At 51.6% G+C, this 22,565-nt stretch overlaps 2 protein-coding genes across 3 annotated transcripts; one reads left to right on the plus strand and one right to left on the minus strand.

Moving 5' to 3' along the window:
- Positions 1 to 724: 724 nt before the first annotated feature.
- Positions 725 to 6,754, plus strand: UBXN6 (UBX domain protein 6). 2 transcript variants are annotated; one of them, XM_030466276.1, is made up of 11 exons: positions 725 to 931; positions 1,297 to 1,451; positions 1,638 to 1,699; positions 1,806 to 1,937; positions 2,191 to 2,288; positions 2,700 to 2,775; positions 2,862 to 2,946; positions 3,152 to 3,371; positions 3,919 to 4,049; positions 4,684 to 4,829; positions 5,295 to 6,754. In XM_030466276.1, exons 1-11 carry the CDS (start codon positions 849 to 851, stop codon positions 5,421 to 5,423), a joined length of 1,317 nt encoding a protein of 438 aa, XP_030322136.1. In that variant the 5' UTR covers positions 725 to 848; the 3' UTR covers positions 5,424 to 6,754. The 2 variants fall into 2 exon arrangements, with proteins under 2 accessions (XP_030322136.1, XP_030322138.1); XM_030466278.1 differs by lacking the exon at positions 4,684 to 4,829 and having other exon boundaries at positions 753 to 931; positions 5,295 to 6,257.
- Positions 6,260 to 20,885, minus strand: CHAF1A (chromatin assembly factor 1 subunit A). Its single transcript, XM_030466198.1, has 14 exons — positions 20,832 to 20,885; positions 19,826 to 20,634; positions 17,293 to 17,349; positions 15,011 to 15,252; positions 14,414 to 14,474; positions 13,860 to 13,928; positions 13,309 to 13,532; positions 12,420 to 12,588; positions 12,143 to 12,223; positions 11,958 to 12,047; positions 11,470 to 11,731; positions 10,169 to 10,656; positions 7,785 to 7,878; positions 6,260 to 6,561 (listed from the first exon to the last, which is right to left on the minus strand). The coding sequence occupies exons 1-14, from the start codon at positions 20,878 to 20,880 to the stop codon at positions 6,500 to 6,502; spliced, it is 2,757 nt and encodes a 918-aa protein (XP_030322058.1). The 5' UTR covers positions 20,881 to 20,885; the 3' UTR covers positions 6,260 to 6,499.
- Positions 20,886 to 22,565: the final 1,680 nt, after the last annotated feature.

Genomic DNA, 22,565 nt, shown 5'->3' on the forward strand with positions numbered 1-22,565 from the left:
ATGACCCTAAGGGTCTGCTCCTCCCTGACTCCACGGGCAGTGTCCCCCGTGTGGCCCCGGGGTGGCTGTGGGGTCAGGAGAGGAATTCCTGGGGGGCTCCAGGGGCCCCGGGTGGCTCCTCCGTGGGACCCTGCAGGTGACACCGGGTTTGGGGCTGTGCTGTACCCCAGCCCACGCCGTGTCCCAGCCTGTGCCATACCCCACGCTGTCACCCGGGCTGTGCATTATCTCGCTGATAACCTGGTGTGGATCCTGCAGCGTGTGGCTGGCGCTGGGACACCACAAACGTCCCCAACACGCGTCCTGGGGACCGTGTCCTCAGTGTCTCCTCTGCCATTGGCCGGGGAGGTTCTGGTGGTGTCTGGGTCAGGGCTCGGTGCTGGCTGGAGGTGGGTCCAGCCTCGACCCAGTTGTTCCTGGCTCTCGGTGTCCCCGCGTGGCACCAACAGGGCTGTGGGTGCAGCCCTAATGGCCGTGAGGTCCGTGGGCACAGGCTGAGGGGCTGTGAGGATGTGGGTGCAGCCTTGGGGTCCACAGAACTTCGTGGGGGGCCCACGGGTGCAGCCTGGGGGGCTGTGGGTGGCCGTGGGTGCACCCGTGGGCTCCGTGGGGACAGACACGGGAGGTCCCGGGCCCGCCCCCAGCCCTGGAGGACCCAGCGGAGGTCACAGAGTTGCGCAGCCCAGAGCGGCGCGGGGGGCGTGGCCACGGCTCTTCCGGGGGCGGAAGCGCGGGAGGGCGGGGGGGTTCCGTCCCGTCCGGTCCCTGCCGGTATCTCGGGTCCTGTCCCGGTCCGCACCGCCTCCCCCTCCCGTCCGTGCCGGTACCGCGGGTCCTGTCCCGCCGCCATGCGCAAGTTCTTCCAGGAGATTAAGGCCGACTTGAAATTCAAGACGGCGGGGCCCGGCCAGAGGCTCTCGGAGCCGTCCCGGTACGGGGAACCCTCCGGTAACGGGGCGGGGGAGGGGACGCAGGACGCTCTGGTCAGGGAGCGGGGCTGAACGGAGCCGGAGTCGCTCTGCCGGGCGGTCGGTACCGATGGGTCCGGTGCCACCCGGTATCGGGGCGGGGTTGCCCGGGACGTGGGGGGGGGGGGGCACGGGGGTACCGGGCCCGCTGTGACCGGGCACGGTGCGTGGCGGGCGGTACCTGAGCCCTCGCTCAGCGATGCTGGGCCGGTTCCCGGCTGCTTGTCCGGGGCACGGTGATCGCCGTTAACGCCTCCGCGGCAGGGCCGGGCCCCGGGCTGTCCTGTCCCGGTGGTGGCGGAGCCCCGACTCCTCCTTCACGTCCCAGGGTTCCCAAGGAGAAGCCGAAGGCTGAAGCGGCTCCCAAGCCCCGTCCGGGCCCGACGGACGAGGCTCAGATGGCGGCGGCGGCGGCGCTGGCCCGGCTGGAGCTGAAGGGCAAAGGCAGAACCGGTACCGGGCAGGACGGCGTCAGGAACCAGGGTAGGGGCTGCTCGGAGGGGACCCTCGGGGGTGGGAGGCACTTGGGTGCTGCTTTGGGGACCCCGTGGGGTGCAGGTGGCTTTGGGGGGTGACACTGAGCTGAGGTTGCTGCTGACAGAGCCAAAACCTTCTGGGATTTGCAGCTTCTCTGCCCTTTCCCCCCGGTTCTGGGTTTGTGTCTTGCAGTGAGGAAGGAGCTGATGGCCGAGGCAGCTGCCAGCGAGAAGGGGCTCTCCCTGGACACAGAGGTAGCAGAGGAACTGCTGAGTCCTCCTCCTGCCCTGCCCCGGGGGCTTTAAAACCAACCCCAAACCTTCCTGGGCTCAGCTGGGTGCCTGGTTCTGTCTCCCATAGGATCGTGGCTCCTCGGGTAAGGAAGGGGCAGCTGTTCCCTCTGTTTCAGGGGTCTACTTCATTTGTCCCTTGACTGGCGTGGTGGTAAGGAAAGATCAGAGGGAGAAACACCTCAGAGAAGCCATCCAGGAGGTAAGAGCCATGAGGGTGACCTGAGGGCTGGAGCAGCTCTGGGGCCAGGCTGAGGGAGTTGGGGGTGTTCAGGCTGGAGAAGGGGGAAAGGCTGCAATTCCTTAAACACTTTAATTATATTTAGCCCAATCTAAGTGGGGTTTTTGGGTTTTTTCCTCACTTCTCTTCCCCCTCCCAGGGAGGAACAAGAGTTAACTGGGTAGGGTTAAACCCCAACAGCCACCCCTGACCCATTTCTCTCCTTCTCCCCCAGTATTTCTCTGTAGATCCAGTGGCTGCCTCCATCATGGAGATCCAAACTTTCAACAGGGACAGGGAGAAAGTCCGAGTGGGTGTGGAGACCATGGCCAAGTAAGTGGGACTGGATGTGCCCAGGTGCTTCTCCTTCCCCTGCAAGGTTTTTCCAGGAGAAGTCTGAGGAAAACCAAACACTCAGATGAGCTGAGCTGCTCCTTAAGAAATGAGGTCAGCATCCTGGAGATGTCTGAGGAGTTGGCTCACTGCTTAAAGAGGAGGTCAGTCCTCCAGGAGGTTGGGTCACTCCTCCAGGAGGTTGGGTGACTCCTCCAGGCATTTTGGGAGCTGCTGGTTGAGATCTTTTCTCTGCCTTGAGCATGAAACACTGATGAATTTTATTTTCCTCGAGTTTTTCAGCCCTTTGAGCTGTGAGAAGTTCTGTGAGGTCTCTCAGCCTCTCCTTACACCTTGGGACAACGTGTCCTGAGGTGCTTTGATCCATGCAGTGTGTTCCTCTTTTTGCAGATACCTGGATAACATCTATCTCCATCCAGAGGAGGAGAAGTACAGGAAGATCAAACTGCAGAACAAAGTGTTTCAGGTGAGATCAGGGCTCCTGGAAGTGTTCTGTTGAGAAAAGTCCATGCCTGGAGCAGACTCCATTGGAATTCTCTCCTTTTCTTCCAGGAAAGGATAAGCTGCCTGGAAGGGATACACAGATTTTTCCAGGCTGTTGGGTTTGAGACAAAAATGCTGCCTGTTCCAGGACAAGGCAAGAAATCTCTTGTGTTACACTGAAGTCAGGAGCTGGAGGGGTGGTGGGACACTGAGGCAAGGCACCTGGGGTTGCTGAGTGAGCCCCAGAGCTGGCCCAGACCCAGCTGCTCCCTCTGCAGGTTCATTTTCTGCTGCCCCTCACCCTTTCAGTAACTCCCAGAAAGAACAAGAGACTCAACTCCTGCCCCTCTTGGTTGCAGAGACCCCAGAGGAGTTCTATGTGCTGAAGGAAGAAATGCTGCCCAGGCTGGAGGATCTCAGGCACTACAAGGAGCAGCTCCTGAGCTCAGAGCCCCTGAGAGCCCAGCTGGATAGACAGCTCTGCCTCTTCAAACCCTCCCCTGAAGCTGCTTCCTTTGAGCTGCCTGAGGACTTCTACAACCTGACTGCAGAGGAGATCAAAAGGGAGCAGCGGCTCCGGTGAGCTGGGAGCAGGAGAACTGGGATTGTGTGGCCAGTTCTGGGATCCCTGGGTCAGGAAGGGCAGGGAACTGCTGGAGAGGGGACAGCAATGGGTTCCAGTGCTGATGAGAGGACAAGGACATCTCTCCTGTGAGGAAAGGCTGAGGATGGAGCCTGGAGATGAAAAGACTGAGAGGGGATCTTATCAAGGCTTACAAATACCTCAAGTGGGTGTCAGGAAGATGGGGACAGTCACTGTCAGTGGTGCCCAGGGACAGGACAAGAGGTAACGGGCATGAACTTGGATGTAGAAAGTTTGAGGAGGAACTTCTTTACTTCTGAGGGGGGCAGAGCTCTGGAACAGGCTGCCCAGAGAAGTGCTGGAGTCTCCAGAGACATCCCAAGCACCATCCTGTGCCCCCTGCCCTGACAGGGGTTGGACTGGATGACCCCCAGAGGTCCCTTCCAACCTTTAACATCCTGTGATGAGAGCTCTTAGTGCCCAGAGGTCACACCAGAAGTCTTGTACCTCTCCTTCCTGCTAAAAATGGCTTTTTCTCTAAAGGACAGAAGCAGTGGAGAAGGCTGCAATGCTGAGGACAAGAGCCATGCGAGAGAAAGAGGAGCAAAGGGAGATGAGAAAATACAACTACACCCTGCTGCGAGTCCGCTTCCCTGATGGGTACATCCTCCAAGGTCAGGGGCTTTCTGGACCTTTTCTTTGCCCCAAAAGCTGCTGAGAATCCTTGGCTAGTGCAGGAGCTTGAATAACAAGTGTTATTGAATAACAAGTGTGCTAGGAGAAGAAAAGAGAAACAAAAACCAGAGTGGGGGAAGGCTTCTAAGAGCTCTTCCCATCTCTGAGCCCTCAGCCTGCCTTAGCTGGGGTGGCTGAGTGTTGAGTGGAGGATCTCTCTTTAACTTTTTAGTTAAAGTGTGCACTTCCCAGGCTCCTGAGAATGAGCTGTACTCATTAAGTCCCATTTATTACCCATTTATTATCCATTAGAGTAACCAGCATGAGGTGGCCTGTGTGGTGTCAGCCTGTACAACACTGTCAATCCTCTGATTTCTTTGCAGTGGAACTCTGGAAAAATCATTTCAGGCTTCCCCAGCTCTTTGTTACAGGCTGGCAGGGGCTTGGAAAGTCCTATTTTTCTTTGGGGATGCTGCTTTTATGCTTCTCAGCTGCATCAGGCTCTTTCTGGGGCACTGAACTGGTTCAGAAAGTCAGCATCAAGACTTGAGCCACACAGAACCACCTGCAAAAAGTTCAGTTTGGTAAATGCCAGAGAGCTGCTCAATCTCTGCCTCCTTTTTCTCATGGCAGGGACGTTTTATGCACGGGAAACAGTCTCTGTGCTTTACAGCTTTGTGAGGGAAGCTCTCAGAGATGACTGGCTGCCCTTTGAGCTGTTGGGACCTGGAGGGCTCAAACTGACTGATGAAAACTTGGCCTTCAATGAATGTGGGCTGGTGAGTTAAAAAAACACAGCTTATACCTTCCACAGGTGGCTTGAGGTTGTCAAGAGTCCTTTGCTGCTCTCAGGGGGTTCTGTCTTCTGCTCTCAGTGCTCTAAGTTGTACTCTGGCCCCTTTTTAAGCTTGAGCAAAGAGGAAACACTGGTGGAAGGCTCCTAGCTCAAGGCTGGGGGTCTGGGAGGATGGAATTGCTCCCCTCCTGTAGCAAACTCAGGCTGCTGTGGCTGCCAACAGCTCTGTCAGGGGCTCAGAATCCACACTGGGAAAATAAAGGGAAGGCAGGAACTGTGAGGTGAGCACAGCTCAGCCCACAGCTGCATCCCTGGAGGAGCTTCTTGCAGAAATCCAGTCTTAGATGAAATGCTCCAAGTTTTTCCAGGTCTGTGAACATCCCCAGCATGTTCTCAGGTCAAAGTTTAACATTGCTTTAGCTCAGTAACTTGACCTTTTCCATCCCAGGTGCCCTCAGCCCTCCTGACCCTTGCCTGGGATGCAGCAGTCATGGCAGACATCCAGGAGTCCAGAGAAGAGGAACCAGCAAGCCCCCTGAAACCACAACTTCTCTCCAGAGTCCAGACACTGTCATGAAATAAAGGGAATGAATTCAGGGCTGGTGGTTTTTAGACTGTTCCCCCATTTTCCCCTTAGAGACTCTTGGGGCTTCCAGCTCACTGAGCTCAGCAAGCACTTTGGTTTAGCTCTGCAGAGCAGGAGGTTCCATCCCACCCTCCCCGTGGTCACCTCCACACGGAGGCAGGACCTGCCCAGGGAGCTGTGTCCAGGACTGCTAAAAAACAGCTTCAGAACCCAAGTTCTGGCAGAGACTGCTTGAGCTGGGTTTCCAGGACCAGGGTGAAGCAGCAGCCTCCTCCCCAGGAGGGGGGATGAGGGGCTGGGGCAGGGCTAGTCCTAGGCTGGATTACCAAGGGATTGAGCCTGAGGAGCAGGCTGGGCTTAGAACTTAGCTTTACCTTTTGCTTCTGTGTGCACTGTAACTCCTATTGGAGAGAGAATCTATTTAGATAAAATGATGCTGAGTAAAATGAGTATTTAAAAGATTTGGGTCTGGTCAGAGTTCTTTGAATTCCACTGCTCCTACAGCTTCTGTTGCAGCCCCAGGTACAGGAGATCTCTCACTGTAACCAACCCCATCCCAAACCAGGAGAAACAAAGGGCAGGTTTTTTTTTCTCTTTTTCTTTTCCAGACATAAAGCCCTGCTCTTGCTGTCTGGAGCAAGTAGAGACCACAAACAGGATGAGAGAGAGAGCATAAATTCACATATAATTGTACATCATTTATACCCAAGGCTATGCTATACAACATATGAACAGTCATTCCCCCTGTGGCATCACAATAAACTTATTTCAAAGTCCCTCCAAGGAGTTTTAGAGATAACTTAGATACCTTCCATTACAAAGAAGTATCAAAAATTCCAATAATGCTTTATTAAGAACAGATTAATATGCAACTTGGTTCTGTTTTAAGCTAAAAACTATAACTAAAAATTTGAGCTTCCTCCTGGGCTGAAGCAGAACAAAGTGCTGTCCTCTCTTTACAAGAAATCTGGAGTACTTTCAGGTATCTTGTTCAAAGATACACAAAGGTTTAAAACTCTCTAAATTCATTCTACATACATACAGGAGAGTTAGTAGGTGGTGAAGTCTCAGAGGGTGTTAGCTGGGCTGACTCTGTCCTGCTCAACTCCTGCAGCTGCTTCAGTAGAATCTGCAAAGTAGAAAATGGTGTTGGTTTGGGGTTTTCTTGGCTTGTTTGTTTTTAGAAGTCTCTTAATAAGTTTGAATTTGCTATGTGCTTTGTCTGTCTCAGCTTGTCTGCCTGGATCTGGTTTTGATACTATTTAAAAAATAGTTTTAATATTGACTTAAATGTCACTCCATAATAAAAATCACTTCAACCATAAGAGGAGTCTTCATAAAGCTTTTCAGTGCTTTAGGCAGAACTGAACAAACAGAGCTGCACGTGTGTCAGCCTGAGGCAGGCTCAGCCCCTGCACAGCACCCCTGTCCTCAGCAGCAGAGGTCACAAACCTGCAGCACAAGCTTTCAGCTCACTGCAGTCTAACAAGCAAAAGCAGCTTGAGATGAAATCCAAAGCTTCTTGTCTGGCAGTTTGATTGTCTGTTAGGTAGCAGCAGCTGAGAGAGAAAGAACCCAGGCATGTCCACAATGGCTCAAACCCTGGAATGTCCAGGAATAGGCACAAGCTCTTCTCTAGTGAGGAGAGGAGCTCCCAACACAAGACCCCACTTCCCTGAGTTTGGGTTGTGGCAGCAGCACTGGGAAAGGGCTGAGAGGTTTCGAGAGCAGTTTGGAGGAGTGAATGCACCCTGTGTGGCTCCTGGGAAGGTTTTGGGCTGTAGGATCCAGGATGTCCCCTTAAAAACTCCTTGAGGGGAGAGGAGCTGCCCCACAGGCTCATCCCAGCCAGGCCAAAGGATCCCCTGCAGCAGTGGAGCTTTGGGACACAGATATGAGCAACTGCTTCAATTCCAGAGCAGAGTGTTGAGCAGAACCCTCACCTGCCAGAGAGCTGAGGGCTCAGGTGTTACCAGGAACCCTACAGTGAGCACCCAAGACTTCTCAAGAGGCAGCAAAGGGGAGTTGGGGTCCAGTCCCTGGCAGGACCAGCCCTCAGCACCATCCACCAGCAGTTTGTGTATCTGCTGCTGCTGACCCCAATGTTCTCTTTGCTTACCCAAAAAGAGGTGACCCTGGCAGCCCAGTCACAAGCACTTCATGCTCTTTAGTTGGAAGAATGGGCAAGAGACCACCATAAATAGCAAAGAAACATCTAGAATAAAGCATCAAAAGCAGAGAAATCCCTAGACTAAAGCATGTCAGAAGAGCACAGGGCTTGGTGACAAAGTGGCAGAAGACCTGCAGCAGTTTTACCCACACACTTCCCCCTGTCCTGCTCTCTTTTCCCACCTTTGCCTGGCTGTATATCCACAATCATGCAGTCATCATCTTCCTCATCTTCCTCAGTGTCTGCCTGGAACCCATCCATCTCCACAGCTTCAACCTGAAGGGAAACACAACCAGAAGGCAGCATTAGCAGCAGGGTGAAGGCACGGAGGTGCAGGGCTGGAGCTGGCACACTGGGGTGTGGATCCCTTGGGAATATTTGTAGGGAAGGAAACCAAAACAAAACAAAAAAAAGGCAAAACCAAAGAAAAAGCAAGCTCTGGCCTCTAAGAGCCAGGGATTTCTGCTGCAAGGCCTTGTCTGCAGCAGCAGGTACTGCAGGAAGCATGCCAAGCTCTTACCCCTCAGAAAGTCACTTCAAAACCCTGTGTGAAATCTGCCCTAGTTCTGTTGGGCTTTTTGGAGGGGAAAGCTCTCTCCTCCCCTCCCTGATTCTTTTGGATGCTTTCCTCCTTCTCCAAGGAGCCATGGAAAATGACTTTGGGTTGTCAAGGTTCTCTTGCTGACACCCAGCTTTGCCAATCAGCTTTTTGTGCTGGGAGGGGTGGCTGTGGCTCCTCTGGTGACCCAGTTTTCTGCCACGGGAGCAGCAACAAAACTGCTTGTTCTGAATTGAGAAAATGAGCACAAGGAGTGGTACAAACTGAGGCTGCCTGGTGCTCAGCAGCTCTGAGGCTTTCTGGGGTTTATTTTTCTTTCTTCCCCTCAACTCAAGAAGCTGTGGAATGCACAACTCAGGCCTAGAACCTCTGACAACTGAGATTTTAAACTGACATTTTTCAAAGCCACAGTTTTCAGGTTAAATATTTCCCTTCTCCCTCCAGGCAGCCACTGCCCGGAGAACACAGCTACCCACACCAGACCTGGCCTGAGCTGCTCAGCAGGGACAGAGAACCTTGGGGCTTTGACACCTCCCAGTTGTCCCCAGGTTGTCCCCAAGCTCCAGCCTCACCCCAAGGAAAGGATGGGATCCAATACCTGATTTAGATGTCAGGTATAAAAGGCTTTCAGGTCACCTTTGTTCTGAATTGCACAGGGACAGCTTTAGAGATGCTTCTGAGCTCTGAAGAATTCAGGCCAGTGATGTAATCCCACTAAAAGCTTTTGTGTTTTGCTGTTTCTCCTCAGCTATCTGGTTATAAACAGAATTTCCAGTGGGTGCCATGCAGAGATTTTTATCTTTGCCTTTTAAAGAAACAACCCAAGCAGATGGAGCTTGGGGGCTGAACAGCTTCTTCCAAGTCTCTGATCCCCATCAATCCTTCAACGAGGAGCTTTGGCAGTCAAAAAGCCATAGAAACCAAGACTAAAATGGGGAGGAAAAGCCTAAAAAGCCTCATCTGTGGCTTCTTTCCACACCCCCTTGTCTGGAGGGGATGAAGAATAAATCCAGTGCCAGAGCAAACCCTGTGCTACCTGCAGGCTTGGAGGCAAAGAGTTGCTGACACCAAACTTCAGGACCTAAAGCATTAGGAGAACATCACCTCCATCCCCCATCACACACTCACAGTCATCTTTTTGGGTGATTCAGCTCTTAATGCTGTTTGTGGTTCCCCTGAACAGCAGCAAACAGGAAAACCACAACAAAGTTCAGAGCTGGAGTAGCAACTACTCCAAATCCATCTCACTTTGCTCCCTGGGAATGATTGTATTTGAAACCAGCTCTAGAAAGCAGGCTAGAGAAATAAAGCTGGAGACTTCCCAGACTATTATGGGTTGAGTTTCAGCACTTTAGGAACCACATTTGATCAGTACACATCAAAGCAGCTCAGGCTTTACACCTGGTAGCCACACACACCTCTCAAAACCTGCCTACAAATTCTCTCCAGCTGTAAAATCAAGGCCAGAGACACCAAAACTATTCACAGCCTGGATGCAATCACTGCCCAACAGCAGAAAAATGGAACAGCAACATTTCAAATAGAACAGAAAACCCAAACTAGAGACACACAGGAGAAACCTGGCTCTTTAGAGTCACAGAATTTCACTCCTTTCCCCACAAAATGAATGGGGTTTTTTTGGTGAAGGACCCCAGTCACCTTGAGGCTGAGGAAATGGATTTGTTCAGCCTTGAGAAGGCTCAGTGTGGACCTTATTACCATGTTCCAGTGCTTAAAGGGGGGCTACAAAGAAGAGGGAGACTCCCTGGTTAGGAGTCCCATAGACAAGACAAGGGGCAATGGGCACAAGTTGCTCCTGGGGAGATGCTGATGGGACACAAAAGGAAAAAAATTCACTCTGAGGACACTGGAAGGGTGTCCCAGGGCAAGGGGTGGATTCTCCCCACTTTGAGGAGTTTTAAGACTCATCCTGAGGGGGTGCTGGGACATATAAAAAGGGAGCAAGTGAGGTCCCTTCCCAGCTGCCCCTGTGATTCTGTGACTCACCTGCTCAGCATCCCGAGGCCTCTTCATGAACTTGGTGATGGACATGCTCCCCGTGGCCTTCCTCTTCACTGCCACAGGGCTGGGCTGTGGCACTGCCACTCCTGCTAGGCTGCCCCCCTCCTCCTTCCCTGAAGAAGGGACTTGGGTGATGTAGTTCCACTGACAAGGGACAGGGAGATGCTCTTGCTCAAAACTCTTCAGCACCTCAGGGTGAACGTACCAGCACATCCTGTACTCGGGTCTCTTCTCGTAGACAGAGTTCTCAGAAATGATCCTTTTTAGCCTGGCCTTGGAAGGGACCCCACTCTCCTCTCCCACTGGTGTCTGGGGCCGGGAGGCCTGGGGGCTGGTAGGGCTCATGTCACTGCCCTCAGTGGCTGTGGTCACCTCACTGAACAGTCCTTGCCTGCAGCACTCCTGGAACTCCTGGATTATCACTTTGCTGCCGTTGACATTGCCGTGGAGCAGTGGGAGGAGCTGGCCCAGGACTGCAGGGAAGAAAGGTTTTGGGGGGGAGAAGTGGTGAAAGGGGGAGAAAAGCCAAGGCTGACATGACCTACTCATGGTCCAGAAGGAAGACAGAAAGGATGGGGTTAATTTTAGAGGTGAGTTTGTAACAGGAGCTGTGGGAAAGCCACCCCCACGAATAAAGACCCCCAAAGCAAAAGCTTCAACCCCTCCTCTAGGCTTTAAATGTGTTATTCACATCCTTAAACTAAAACATAAGAAGCTTCACCTCAATATGAAAAACTTCTTTACTGTGAGGATGAGGGAGCACTGGCACAAGGTGCCCAGAGAGGTCTCCTTCTCTGGAGACTTCCAAACCTGTGTGGGCTGCCCTGGGTGATCCTGCTGTGCAGGGGGTTGGGCTGGATGACCTCTAGAGGTGCCTTCTAACCCCTGACATTCTGTAATTCCATGATCCTTGTGTTACCCACACACAGGAAATACTCAGCATCAAAACCTGTTGCACAAACTAAACTAAAACTAAAGCTAAACTAAACTAAACTAAACTAAAGGATCCCCCCCAAGAATGAATGGGTCAGTGGGCTCAAGCACTGCCAGGGAGAGCTCTGGGTCTGCTAAAGTCCTGGTCTAGATTGTCTAAAGCAAGATGTTCAGGAGAGTATAACTAAAGCCACACCAGGTGCAATGCCAGAAAACTCCTTTCCAAGATCTCTCAGATTCCTTGGATTTCAGACATGTCATAAGGAGGTCAGTCTGCATCTGATGACACAGCCATCTGCTCTCTCTCCAAAGCAGGGTACAACAGCACATGAATACAACCAACAGAGCCTTACTTTGCTGATCTTTTGCTCTTTTTTTACTGCATTTCTGGATCTGCTGCTCTTCCTCTGTGACAGGCGAGTCCAGGATACAGGCTGAGAACTGCTGGAGAACCTTCAGGTCTGCACTGGTGCTGCTGTCACCCTCTGCACTCTCCCAGATGCAGCCAATCTTCACGGGCTGCAGGACGTGCAGCCTCTTCCCCTTGGCCATCAGCTCATCCCACTCCTTTGCTTTCAGCTTCTGACGAACCTTCTGGTTCTCTGGATCACACTCCTAAAGGCAGAGGAGACAAAGAATTCAGTACCATCCATTCCAGGGAAAACAAAAGCTTTTTCAATCCATTTTTAAAATTTTTATTATATTCCCTGAGCTCCAGAACCATTCGGATCTGAGGTGAGTTACACCCCTGCCAAGACTGCCTGATGGATTGATTGATTGATTGATTGATTGATTGATTGGAAACAAGAGGTTGAAAGCCAGTGACACCCAGCTCACTTACTTCTGTCACTCCTTCATCTTCAGATAGGTACCCATGGGGTACAAAAAATCCATCATCATCATCTTCATCCTCTCCTTCTTCTTCATCATCCTGAAAATAAATTTGGCTTGTTAGAAATCAAGTTCAAGTTGTTCAACAAGTGCAGTTGCTTCCAAAAGCTGGTGTCCAGCACAGGGAATCCTTACCCCTTCACTATGGGAGAGGCTTTCTCCAGGTTCCTCCTCCTCCCATTCTTCATCACTATCTACTTCATAGTCCAGGAGTTTCTAGAAGAAATGCCAACATTTCTGTAAATAACATGAGAACAGGACACCAGAACCCTGCTCAGGGTTTCAAAGCTCAGAAGCAAAAGGGGCTGTGGAAGAGAGGACCAGAAATCCCAGAGAACAGGAGAACTTGGACAACCACACATTCAGTTCAAGAGCATCAAGAACCCAACCAGGCTGCTGGTGAGGTGCTTACAGTGTCCTTTGACCATGGGTTCCTGGGATGGATCACTGAGGTTTTCTTGTTCCACGTGCCCCAGTAGGCAGGACGATGGTTCTCACAGAACTGCAGAAGTTTCATTCGACCAAATCTCCCCCTTTCAGGAACAGAATCTGGTTTGCAGTTATCCACTACCACCACATCACTGGGAAAAAGGAGAGACAGTCTTCAGGACTCACAGGACACTCCTCTGCTGCTCATCTTTAGAGAAAGCTTTAGTTCAGCCACAAACCAACCCAGAGCTTCACATCACTGGAACAGGCTCTCCCAATTCTCATGCAAGAATATGAGCTGCAAACAAGTCACCTCCCTCCTTACACCACCCCCATTCTGGCCATCAGGATGTTGGGTTTTTTTCAAAAACTATCAAAACCAAACACCACCAAGGACCAGCAGTGTTCAGGGCTGAAGGCAGCTGCCTGAAGCACACAATTTCCTCTGGAGAAGGATTTGAGAAGCATCCTATGGAATGAAGGAATTCTACATTTAGACATTAGGAAGAAATTCTTTGGTGTGAGGCTGCTGAGCCCCTGTCCAGAGAAGCTGTGGCTGCCCCATCCCTGGCTGTGCTGAAGGCCCCAGGTTGGATGGGGCTTGGAGCAGCCTGGGCTGGTGGGAGGTGTCCCTGCCCATGGCAGGGGTGGCACTGGGTGGTCTGTAAGGTCCTTTCCAAACCAGTCTGGGATTCTGACTCCACATCATAACCTACTGCTCACCATGGAAACAACTCCCATGCAAAACCCCAAGGAAGCTCCATCTTTCCACCACCTCCAATATCAGAGCAAGATGTCCTCAAACCCACTCTGCAATTTACACTTTATATAAATAAAAGATGTGAAGAACCCTCCCCAAGACACAGCTTCACCTGTTCACTATATCAGTGCTGTTCCTGACAAAAGTAGGGCCAGTTTTACGTGGTTTACGACACTTGAGGTCCCTCAAGAAAGAAATGTCACTGTTCTGAGCATGCAGGAGCTTATCCAGCTGCTCCAAGAAGTCTGGATCCAGGGCGATGCGGCAGAGAGGAGCTAAGACCATGTTCTCCTTGATTTCAAAAGGAGCAAACTTCCCACAAGAGCCAGCCAGAATCTGAAAGGTGAAGGAAGGGTTCATTAGGATCTGAATGCAGGAAAAGGTGCAGCACCCAACACACAACAAGCAAGGTGCTGAGGTCTGAATGAAGCTTGAGGTCAAGCCCTTCCTATCCGAGACTCCAGGAGGTTTTCTCAAGGCAGTTTGAGCTTTTACAGCAGCAGAAAACACAGCTGAGAGTTTTCCTTTTGAAATTAGGAAGGGAAACACACTAGTGCTTTGTCCACCTCAGAAGATCCAAGGGATGGATCAGAAGGAAACGAGTGTCTTGGCGAGAGGACAACTAATGGAGACCAAACAGCCACAGGAAGAACAATCCCTCACCTTTGGGGCTGGTGGAGTCTTTGGTTTCTGGAAGAACCTTGTAATTTCTGCTTTCTGTGCATTAATACGCTGAAACCAGAATGAAAATGCAAATTAGAAACACAAAGACAGGACAAGGCCTCATCATTCAAGGTCAGCTCGTGCATGACCCAACTTCAAAGTAAAGCTCAGTCATTTACCAGTTCCTGTAACTCAACAATTGTCTCCTCTCCTCCAGCTAAGTGGATTTGTGTCACTGCTCAGGCAAAGGATAAAAATTCACTCAGGGGCAATGAAAAAAACAAAAGCAGGAAAGACTTTGACAGGTAAAAAGCAAAGAAACCAACAAGGATGTGAAGAAGAGACAAGAGACCTGCATGAGGGGACTTGGGGAGCAGCAGCACCAGACTGGACTGGCTGCATCTCAAACAGGTGAGCTCACTCCAGGTGTCACCAAGGCAAGGGACACTGCAGGAGAACCTGACCCTGGGAACAGCCCAGCAGGGACCAGTGAGCCCATTAACATTTCACCTTAGCAGAAGAAAGGAGCCAAACTAGAAACAGCATCTATTTACCTTTTCCTCCTCTCTTAACCGTTTCTCCTCTTCTTTCTTTCTCTTCTCCTCAAGTTTTGCCCTTTAACAGAAAGTTGGGTTTAATTGGCACCAATCAGCAAGGGTTTATTGGAAGAGAGGAAGAAATGAGAAGGCCCAGACCTTGACCAAGAGCCCCTCATACTAGGCAAGAAGATAACCTGTTAATTCAGCCATCTGCTGGTTAAACTCTGTGTTCCTTCTAGAGCAAATATTGACCTGTTCTAGCCACAGAGCAGCCAGGCTGCTTCTCATTTCCCACAGTACCAGGGCAGGGTATTGACTGATGGGATTATCAAGCTATGGTCAATTTCCTTGCCAGGCAGAGCAGCAGTGACAACAAATTGCAAAACCACCAGCAGGACTGGGCATGAAAACTCAGTGGAACATAACAGCTCCTGTCAGCCACGTCACATCAGGAGCCCAGGTCAGGCTGCAAGCAAAATGGGCTGAGGACACACTTAAAAAGTGACAAAGTGACCTGTGCTACCTGACCTTCTGAAGGGACAGTGAAGGGGGGGTCATGGAATGGTGCTCACAGCCTCACATTATGTCCTGTGGAACAACCAAGCCACTTACTCCAGAGCTTCCTGCCTCTCCTTGCGTTTCTCCTCCTTCACCCTCAGCTTCTCAGCTTTTTCCTTTTCTTCTTTTTCTTTCTTTTCTCTCCTTTCTTTCTCTTTCAGCTCTTTCTCTTCTTCTTTCTTCTTCTTTGCCTCCTCCTTGGCTCTCTCTTTGGCAGCTTTTGCTTCCTCCTTCAGCCTCCCCTTCTCCTCCCTCTCTGCCTGCATCTTCTGCAGCTTGTCTGCACGCTCCTGATCCTGGGGCAGAAACAAACCAGTGAAGCCCCTTCCCTTTTTGCACCCAGCAAGAGCAACTGGAATTAAAAACAAAAAAACCCAAACCAACAGCTTGACTAAAACCAGGACTTCATTCTTGCAGCTGAGCTCCTAGGGGAGATTCTTCCTCAAACATGGTGACTTGGGTGCCTTGGCCAGCTGAGCCACCTCACACCAGGCTCTCCAAAAGCATTAATGGGGCTTTTCTCCTAACAAATGGAGCTGTTTCCACTTTCTAAGCATTAAAGGAGAACTTTGTGTTCTTTTTATCCATATCATCCCTGCCACCAACGTGGCATTATGGAAAACTACATGGGAATTCTTTAACAATCTATTTAAATATAAATCTTTATTTTAGTGTTTCAGGTTGTTTCCAAAATTATTTCTTTGGAAATGCACACCTGACCAGCTGAGCTTTCATGCTTATCAACCCAAGTATAAGTGAGAGGAGTGAATTTGTTCTGACTTTGCAATACAAACCCCTGTGGATTTGCTGATACAGTTTTCACTGTCTCAGGCAGTAACAAGTTCTTCAAACTCTGGCTTGAGCAGCTGCTCTGTAAGACCAGGAGCTCACAAAATACCCACTTGTGTTAATCAGAAAATGCCAGACAGCCCTTAAACCTATTAAAGGGGAAATGTGGGGACAATGAGGGGAAGACTACACTGGAAGCATTGCTGTTGGCAGCTTCTCCTCCCAAGGCAAGTGAAATTTTCCTTTCAGTTTCTCACTGGGTCTACTGACACATCAAAAAAAATGTGGAAAGTCTCCTAAGAAAAGTGACAAATTCAGCTTCCCCAGGATGTAGGCATCAGTGATTTCAGCAGGTCTGTGCTCAGGCACCCTTCTCCCCCCCCCCTTAACTGTGTATTTGCAGTTTTGTTTTATTTATTTCACATCTTTTCTTGGCAGTGCTGGGACTCACTGAACAGTGTCACAGCACACAAGTAACTGCAGAAGGCAACCAAGACACAAAATGGTGCCAGTGGTGGTGGTGGGGGGGAAGTAAAGCAGCAAGTTCAAAACTGCAATGCTGTCAGCACTGAGTCATGGGTAGGCTGGGAAGTGGTGTGAAATCAAGAGCCAGATTGGCAAGGCCTGGTTAATTTTTGGTGTGATAAAGCTTCCCTTCTCACTCCTCCCCCAGCTTTATTTTTAAGCTGGAAGAAAACAACAGCCTAGATTTCTAGCTGTGGAAAGACCCCCAGGAGCAGGCTGAAGCCCCTCCAGCTTATATAAAACCTCCACCAGGCCCTACCAACTTTATCAAGTAGATCCTAAGATCAAATTCCCAAGCACTCAGATTTCCAGGCAGCAAAACCCACTCGTGCACACCCACTGCTCAAGAACTCCACGTGGTCCATCAGCCTCCTCTGTATTCAGCATTTTATGGCTGGAAGAAGGGACAACAAAGCCACCACATGGCAGAGCTGTTGGGGAACAGTTTGCTAACAAGCTGCATTTGAGCAGAGATTTGGGAGCTGAAGTGTTTCCAGCAGAGCCATCCCACAGTTTCTTCTGCAAGCCAGAAGGAAATAAATGAAGAACAACCCCTACATTTGGTGGCTGGAAAGTGGGAAGGGTGAGAACAATGGAGCAGGAACTGACCCTAAATAGAAGGCTCTTGAAGAGTGCACTTGTGTCTGCTCCCCCACAGGCTGCACCTACCTGCTCAAGAAGGGGTTGATAAAGACAATCACAAAGGAAAAAAAAACCACCTCAAAACCCAAACCCTCTCCAAAGCATTTTGACAAGCAGTCAGCAACACTTCCAGGTTCCTAACCTTGGACCAAAGCACAGAGAAATGCAGTGCAGGCCACCCACACTTCATTCCCTATGCATTAAGGAGCTCTGGAACAAGCCAAATGCTTGAACTGCATGCATTAAGGGTCTTCCATATTCACCAGGGAGGGGGAAATCAGGGAGATGGAGCTGTAAGTAGCCTAAGATGGAAGGCAAGAAGGCTTTGGTGGGTGGGAAAGCACAGCAGGGTAAGTGGCTGTGTCAGGAAAGTGCCTTACTCTTTGCAACCGCAGCTTCTCCCTCTCAGCTGAACTTCTGGGACATTTCTGAGACACCTGGAATGACACAAGGATAAAGTTTAGGGATCCACAAGGCACTCCCAACTCTTCACCCCCCAAGAAAGCAGCATCTGAATTACACCAACCCTGCTCTGGCAGCTCCTTGGCTTCAGCACCTCCTGTGCTCCCCCTGCAGAGGGGATGGGAGCTCAGCTCATCCCCCCCTGAACACATCCAGAGCCTTCAGTTTACACCATGTGCTCCTCTTAGTTTTGCAGGAGCAGAACCCTCCTGTCTGCTGGGTTCTGAAGTATCATTTGCCAGCAGGAATCACGTGCAGAAAACCAAACAGGAGCTGCTGCAAATCAGGAGATGACAGCAGAGGACATTTCACTACAGCAAAGTTGCCCCCTTTGAGTTGGATCCTGTCTGGAGGGGTTTGCTTTGGTTTTGTTGGGTTTTGGGTTGTTTTTTTTTTGCATTCTCCCACTTATTTTTGCTGTGCTGTTTAGGGAGAGCTTTCTGAATACAAGGATTATTTACACGTTTTAATTACAGACATATTTTAACTAAGCAGCAGATCACTTCTGCTCTTCCACTGCTACCAGCACATCAACCCTACAGGTCACACCTCTCATTTCTCTTAGAGCTGTAATTATAGGGAGGGAAAAAAAGGTGTTTTCTCTTTAAGAAACTGTTCACAGACTGGTCAAAGGCTTAATTTGCTATTTCAGCACACCAGGGCCTGAATTCTTGGATCCTCTTCCTCCTGCCATTCCCAGCAGAAGGTGCCCCATGGAAACTCTGCAATGAACAGAGCAACAGCTTCACCAATCCTGTGCAAAGCTGCAGCAGGAGCTCCTACACTGATCTGACTCAAAATAAGGCTCCTTCCACCTGGGAGCTGGGGTTTAATCAGTGGTGTTTCCAGCTGGGAAAACAAAGATGCCAGGACAGGGAAGTTCAGGGGCCCAGGTACAGCAGGTGAGCTGCTCCAGCCTTGCCTCACACCACCAGAAACCAAGAACTTGTTCACAATATCATCTTACAGCAGGAGCAGCCCAGCTTTTTTTGGTTTGTTTGCTCTGTTGCACTGGAAATACTCCACGCCTGCTTGGATGTGCATGTTTGGTGTAGAGGTGCAGCATTTCCTGTGTTCACAGTGTAAAAATGGACCAGTTTCCTCGAAAAAAAGGTCACAGGGTGAGCTCCAAGCTCACTCCCCCAGCCCTCCTTCAGCCCAGCCAGGTTCTTCCTCACCTGGGAGACAACTTCTTCTGAACACCTGGTGGAACAGGGAGCAAACACCTTCCTGAAGAGGCTGAAGGGGGCCTGAGTAGTGAGGAGGTAACTCCTGAGCCACACATTCATTTCTCCACCTCTGGCAGCACAACCTGGCCTCACCCCTCAGCACCTTCCTCAGCCCAGCTGCAGGGGAGGCTCAGAACCTTCACAGGATGGAATCCCCCAGAGAAACCTCCACACTTCATCCCTCTGCTCAACTCTTCTCCCCAAACCACAGAATTGCCCTGGGGGGAAAAGCCCTTTAAGATCATCAAGTCCAACCACTGACCCAACTCTAACCCAGCTCTCTCAGCACCACAACCTGGAAACCCCCCCAGGCAGCCTGGGTCAGGGTTTAATGACCTGTGGAGTGAAGAAGTTCCATCCAATATCCCAATTAACCTCCCCTGGGGCAAGCTGAGGCCATTCTGCTTGAGGATGCTTGAGCTGCACAGAGGTCCCAGACACCACTGTCCTGAGAAGCTTCTCCTTTGATCCAGCACCAAAAGCCACCAGGTTTTGGTGTCTCCTGCTGGAGCAGAGGTTTTAAACTGGAACTAAAATCACCCTACAGAGCTGATTAACTCATTTGAAGGTGATTAAACAGATTTAATCCCTCCTGCACTTCAGCCTTTATTGCCCAACAGTCTCCCAGGAGTGCTGGGCATGTGGGGACTCCTCCCTGTGCCCATAACAAGCTCTGAGCACCCAGAGGGACAAGAAGCTCTCCCTCCACCCTCAGGTCCAGCCCTGCATTTCCACTGATGAGCTGGGGTTTCAACTGAAAGTGTTGGAAAACCTCAAAGCTGCAGAAATTGAGAGCTGGAAAAGGATCTGCTCTGCCTGGTACCAGGGCAAGGTCCTCTCCCAGTAATTACTGCATCATTGTTGTGGAACATCTCTTCAGGGATGTCCTCATCCCAGTCACCAACAGGCTGGGGCCAGGCCATGCACTTCATTAAAAAAAATGATACAAAATTAACTTGTAATGGACTTCAGAGTTAAATTCACAGGATGCAAAGAGACCAGCAGCTCCAAACCAAGCAAGATTTAAATCCTTCAGCTACAGGAGTGACAGGAAGATTCAAAGGAGCAACAACTCAGTGACATTAAGGAATCACCACCAACTTCCACACTCTTCTCACCACGTTTGTGAATATTCTGCAAGTGCAAGAACCCGTCCAGCTCCTCTGCAAGACACCAGAGTGGGGAAAAAAACCCAAAAAAGACCCTGACAAAAAAAACCAACCTTCCTGAAGGGCGTGGAGGCAGCTAAAGGACTGGTGTTCCCCTTGGGTCCAGCAGCAGACTGCACCTCAGGTGAGCTAAGAGAGCGAGAGCTGAGTGAGGAGTTGGTGAGTCCAGAGTCTCCTTCATGAGATGATTCCAGGGTCTCATTTTCTGAGGTGATGCTTCCATCCAGAGAAGCCACTGGAGGTGATTTTGCAGTCATAATGTCCTCCAGGAGGACCACGGGCATCTTCCCCTCAAAGATGACATCCTTCAGTTCACTCTGGCTTCCCTTGGGTCTCCCCTCATTGTCACTCTCTGTTAACTCAGAACAGGACTGGACCCCTCCTGCCCTACCTTGCCCTTCCCCTTCATCCTCTGCAGCTTCACAGGGCTCATCAGTCTCCATGGAATCCTCCCTTTGGCTACTGGGAGTGGAATTCAGGCAACTCAGCTGGTTTCTCTCTGTACCTAACGTGCCATTAGTCACAGCTAGGGATGAGGCTGCTTTTGAATCACTGTTCACAGGGGCTTCATCATCACTCAGTCTCTGGCTGGAGCCCTCTGTCAGGTCAATTATAATTACAGGTTCATTTGTGGCAGCTTTTGTGTTCTTCTCTATAAAATGGTCCAACGGGCCCTTCCCGTTGATCAGCTTGGGAGAAAAGTTCACATCAGAATCCAGCTGGCAGTCGTTCTCCAGGTTGTCCAGGGAGGCATCAAGGGAGGGATCTTCACCACCCTGTGAGCTCTTCACTTTTTTAACCTCAGAATCAGCCTCGTGTTTCTCCTTGGGCACAGGGTTCAAGCGTTTGAACGGCAGCCGAGCTGAAACAACAGTTCAGTGTTTTAGTCCCATTGTACAACTCCCCGTGGAGGGGGGGGAATCAGAGAGCAAGATACTTGATGAGCTCTGCAGCACAAGAACTGAACCAGGGCTGGCTGATGACTCCAAGAGCAACAGATCTCCCCTCAACAGGGTGCTGAAGTGGCACCGGTGACAGAAACTCCCTCCCCAGCCTTACCTTGGACGAGTTTCCGCGCAGGAGCAGCCGCTTTGTCTCTGCACTCCATGGCTGAGGGAAAAAGACGAGAAATAAACCCCCGTGACCCCTTCCCGCTGGAGCTCCCCTCTTCCCCGACACAGCCAAGGCCCCCGAGCTCACCTCAGGCCGTAACGCGAGCACGGCCAGACCGGACAAAAGGCCCGGACCAACCCCCCGGTACCCCCGGCCTGAGGGGAGCCTCGGCACCACCGGACACCCCCGCGTTGGGGATACCCCGAGTGTGAGGAGGGAGGCAGCGCTCCGTGCAGCTGCGGGGCTCAGGCCTGGCTCCGGGGCGGGACGGCAGCTCCGGGGCTTCCTTTGTTAGACGGGAGCAGGCCCCGCGCACCCCAACCTCCGCCGGAAACACCCCGAGCCCCAGCCCCGCCGCACCCCGCCGTTCGGACCTACCTGTCCCGTTCCCCCTCCTCCCGCCCCGACCCGGGGACAGCCGCCGCAGCTGCCGCCGCTCCTCCGGCGGCGGAGGCCGAACGGCCCGGAAAGGCCCCGCACGGCCCCGGTCCTGCCCGTTCCCTCCGGTCCCGCCCCGGTGGCGCCCGCTCGTATTTGGCGGGAGCCGGGGCGACCCGGCGCGTGCCCGCGCTGATAGGCGGAGCGGCCCCCACGTGACTCGGGGCTTTCCACCCGCCCCGCCCCTTTCCCGCCCGCAAGGTGGGCACCCGGCCGGGCCGCTGCCTTCCGATTGGCCGGTGAGACGGCTGCCGCTGATTGGCGGAGCCGGATGTCAGTCAGGCACGCTAAAGGCGCTGATTGGATAGCCGGGTGAAGGCCAGAGGGTGCAGTTGGGCTGCAGGCCTGCTGAGCCGAACCGGGACCGGGACGGCGGCGGAGCGGCTCCGGTGGGGGGGGGGAACCGGGAGGGTCTTTCCCCGTCACCGGGCACAGGGGCGGAGCCACCCGGATGAGGGAGCCGAGCCAGGACGCGAAATGGCGGCGGTGCCGTCAGCCAATGAGGAGCTGCCAGTGGAACGCACATGCGCAGAGGGGCCGCTCCGTGCCGCGGGGGCTGCTGGGAGTTGTAGTTCGAAGAGCTCCTGTTCCCTCCATTACGCTCCGGGAAGCACCGGGGGGTTCTGAGCCCGGCGTGCTCGGGCTCGGCTGGCACTGGGGCGGAGGACGGTACCGAATGGGTTTGCAGTTTACCAGAACCCTCAAACCTACCAGGCCTCGGCGGCCTCTCTGCACTGTTGCTCAGAGGGGCTCCCAAAACTCGGAACGGTCGGGACTGGCAACCAAACGCAAAGAGCACTGAGAACTCCCTCACAGGGAACCCACAGCACCAACACTGGGGCTGCTGCTTTGCTTTAGTTCTTAAAACCACAAACATTCGCCCCTTTGGTCACTCTCCCCTTTTTTCCAAGTTAAAAATAACTGATGACTCCAAATTCAACACAATTACACTTCATAACACACTTCAACTTGTCTGGCTTTTAGTTTTGCCATAACATTATTATCAACTCTTCAAGAACACGTAATAACATTGAATATTAATAAACTTTCCCCCTCACCTGCTCTTTGTAGTATTTTTTTTTTTCAGCCATCATCTGTTTTAGAAACACTGGAAATGTTCTGAGAGCTCATCCAGAAGCCAGGGCTTCACCCCAAGCACAGACTCAGCCCTTAAACCCAAAATGAGCAAATTCATAGATGACATTAAGCTGGATCAGCATCTCTTCAGCTTAAATGCTTCCT

Source organism: Calypte anna, chromosome 28, assembly GCF_003957555.1.
Source record: "Calypte anna isolate BGI_N300 chromosome 28, bCalAnn1_v1.p, whole genome shotgun sequence".
Classification (NCBI taxonomy): domain Eukaryota; kingdom Metazoa; phylum Chordata; class Aves; order Apodiformes; family Trochilidae; genus Calypte; species Calypte anna.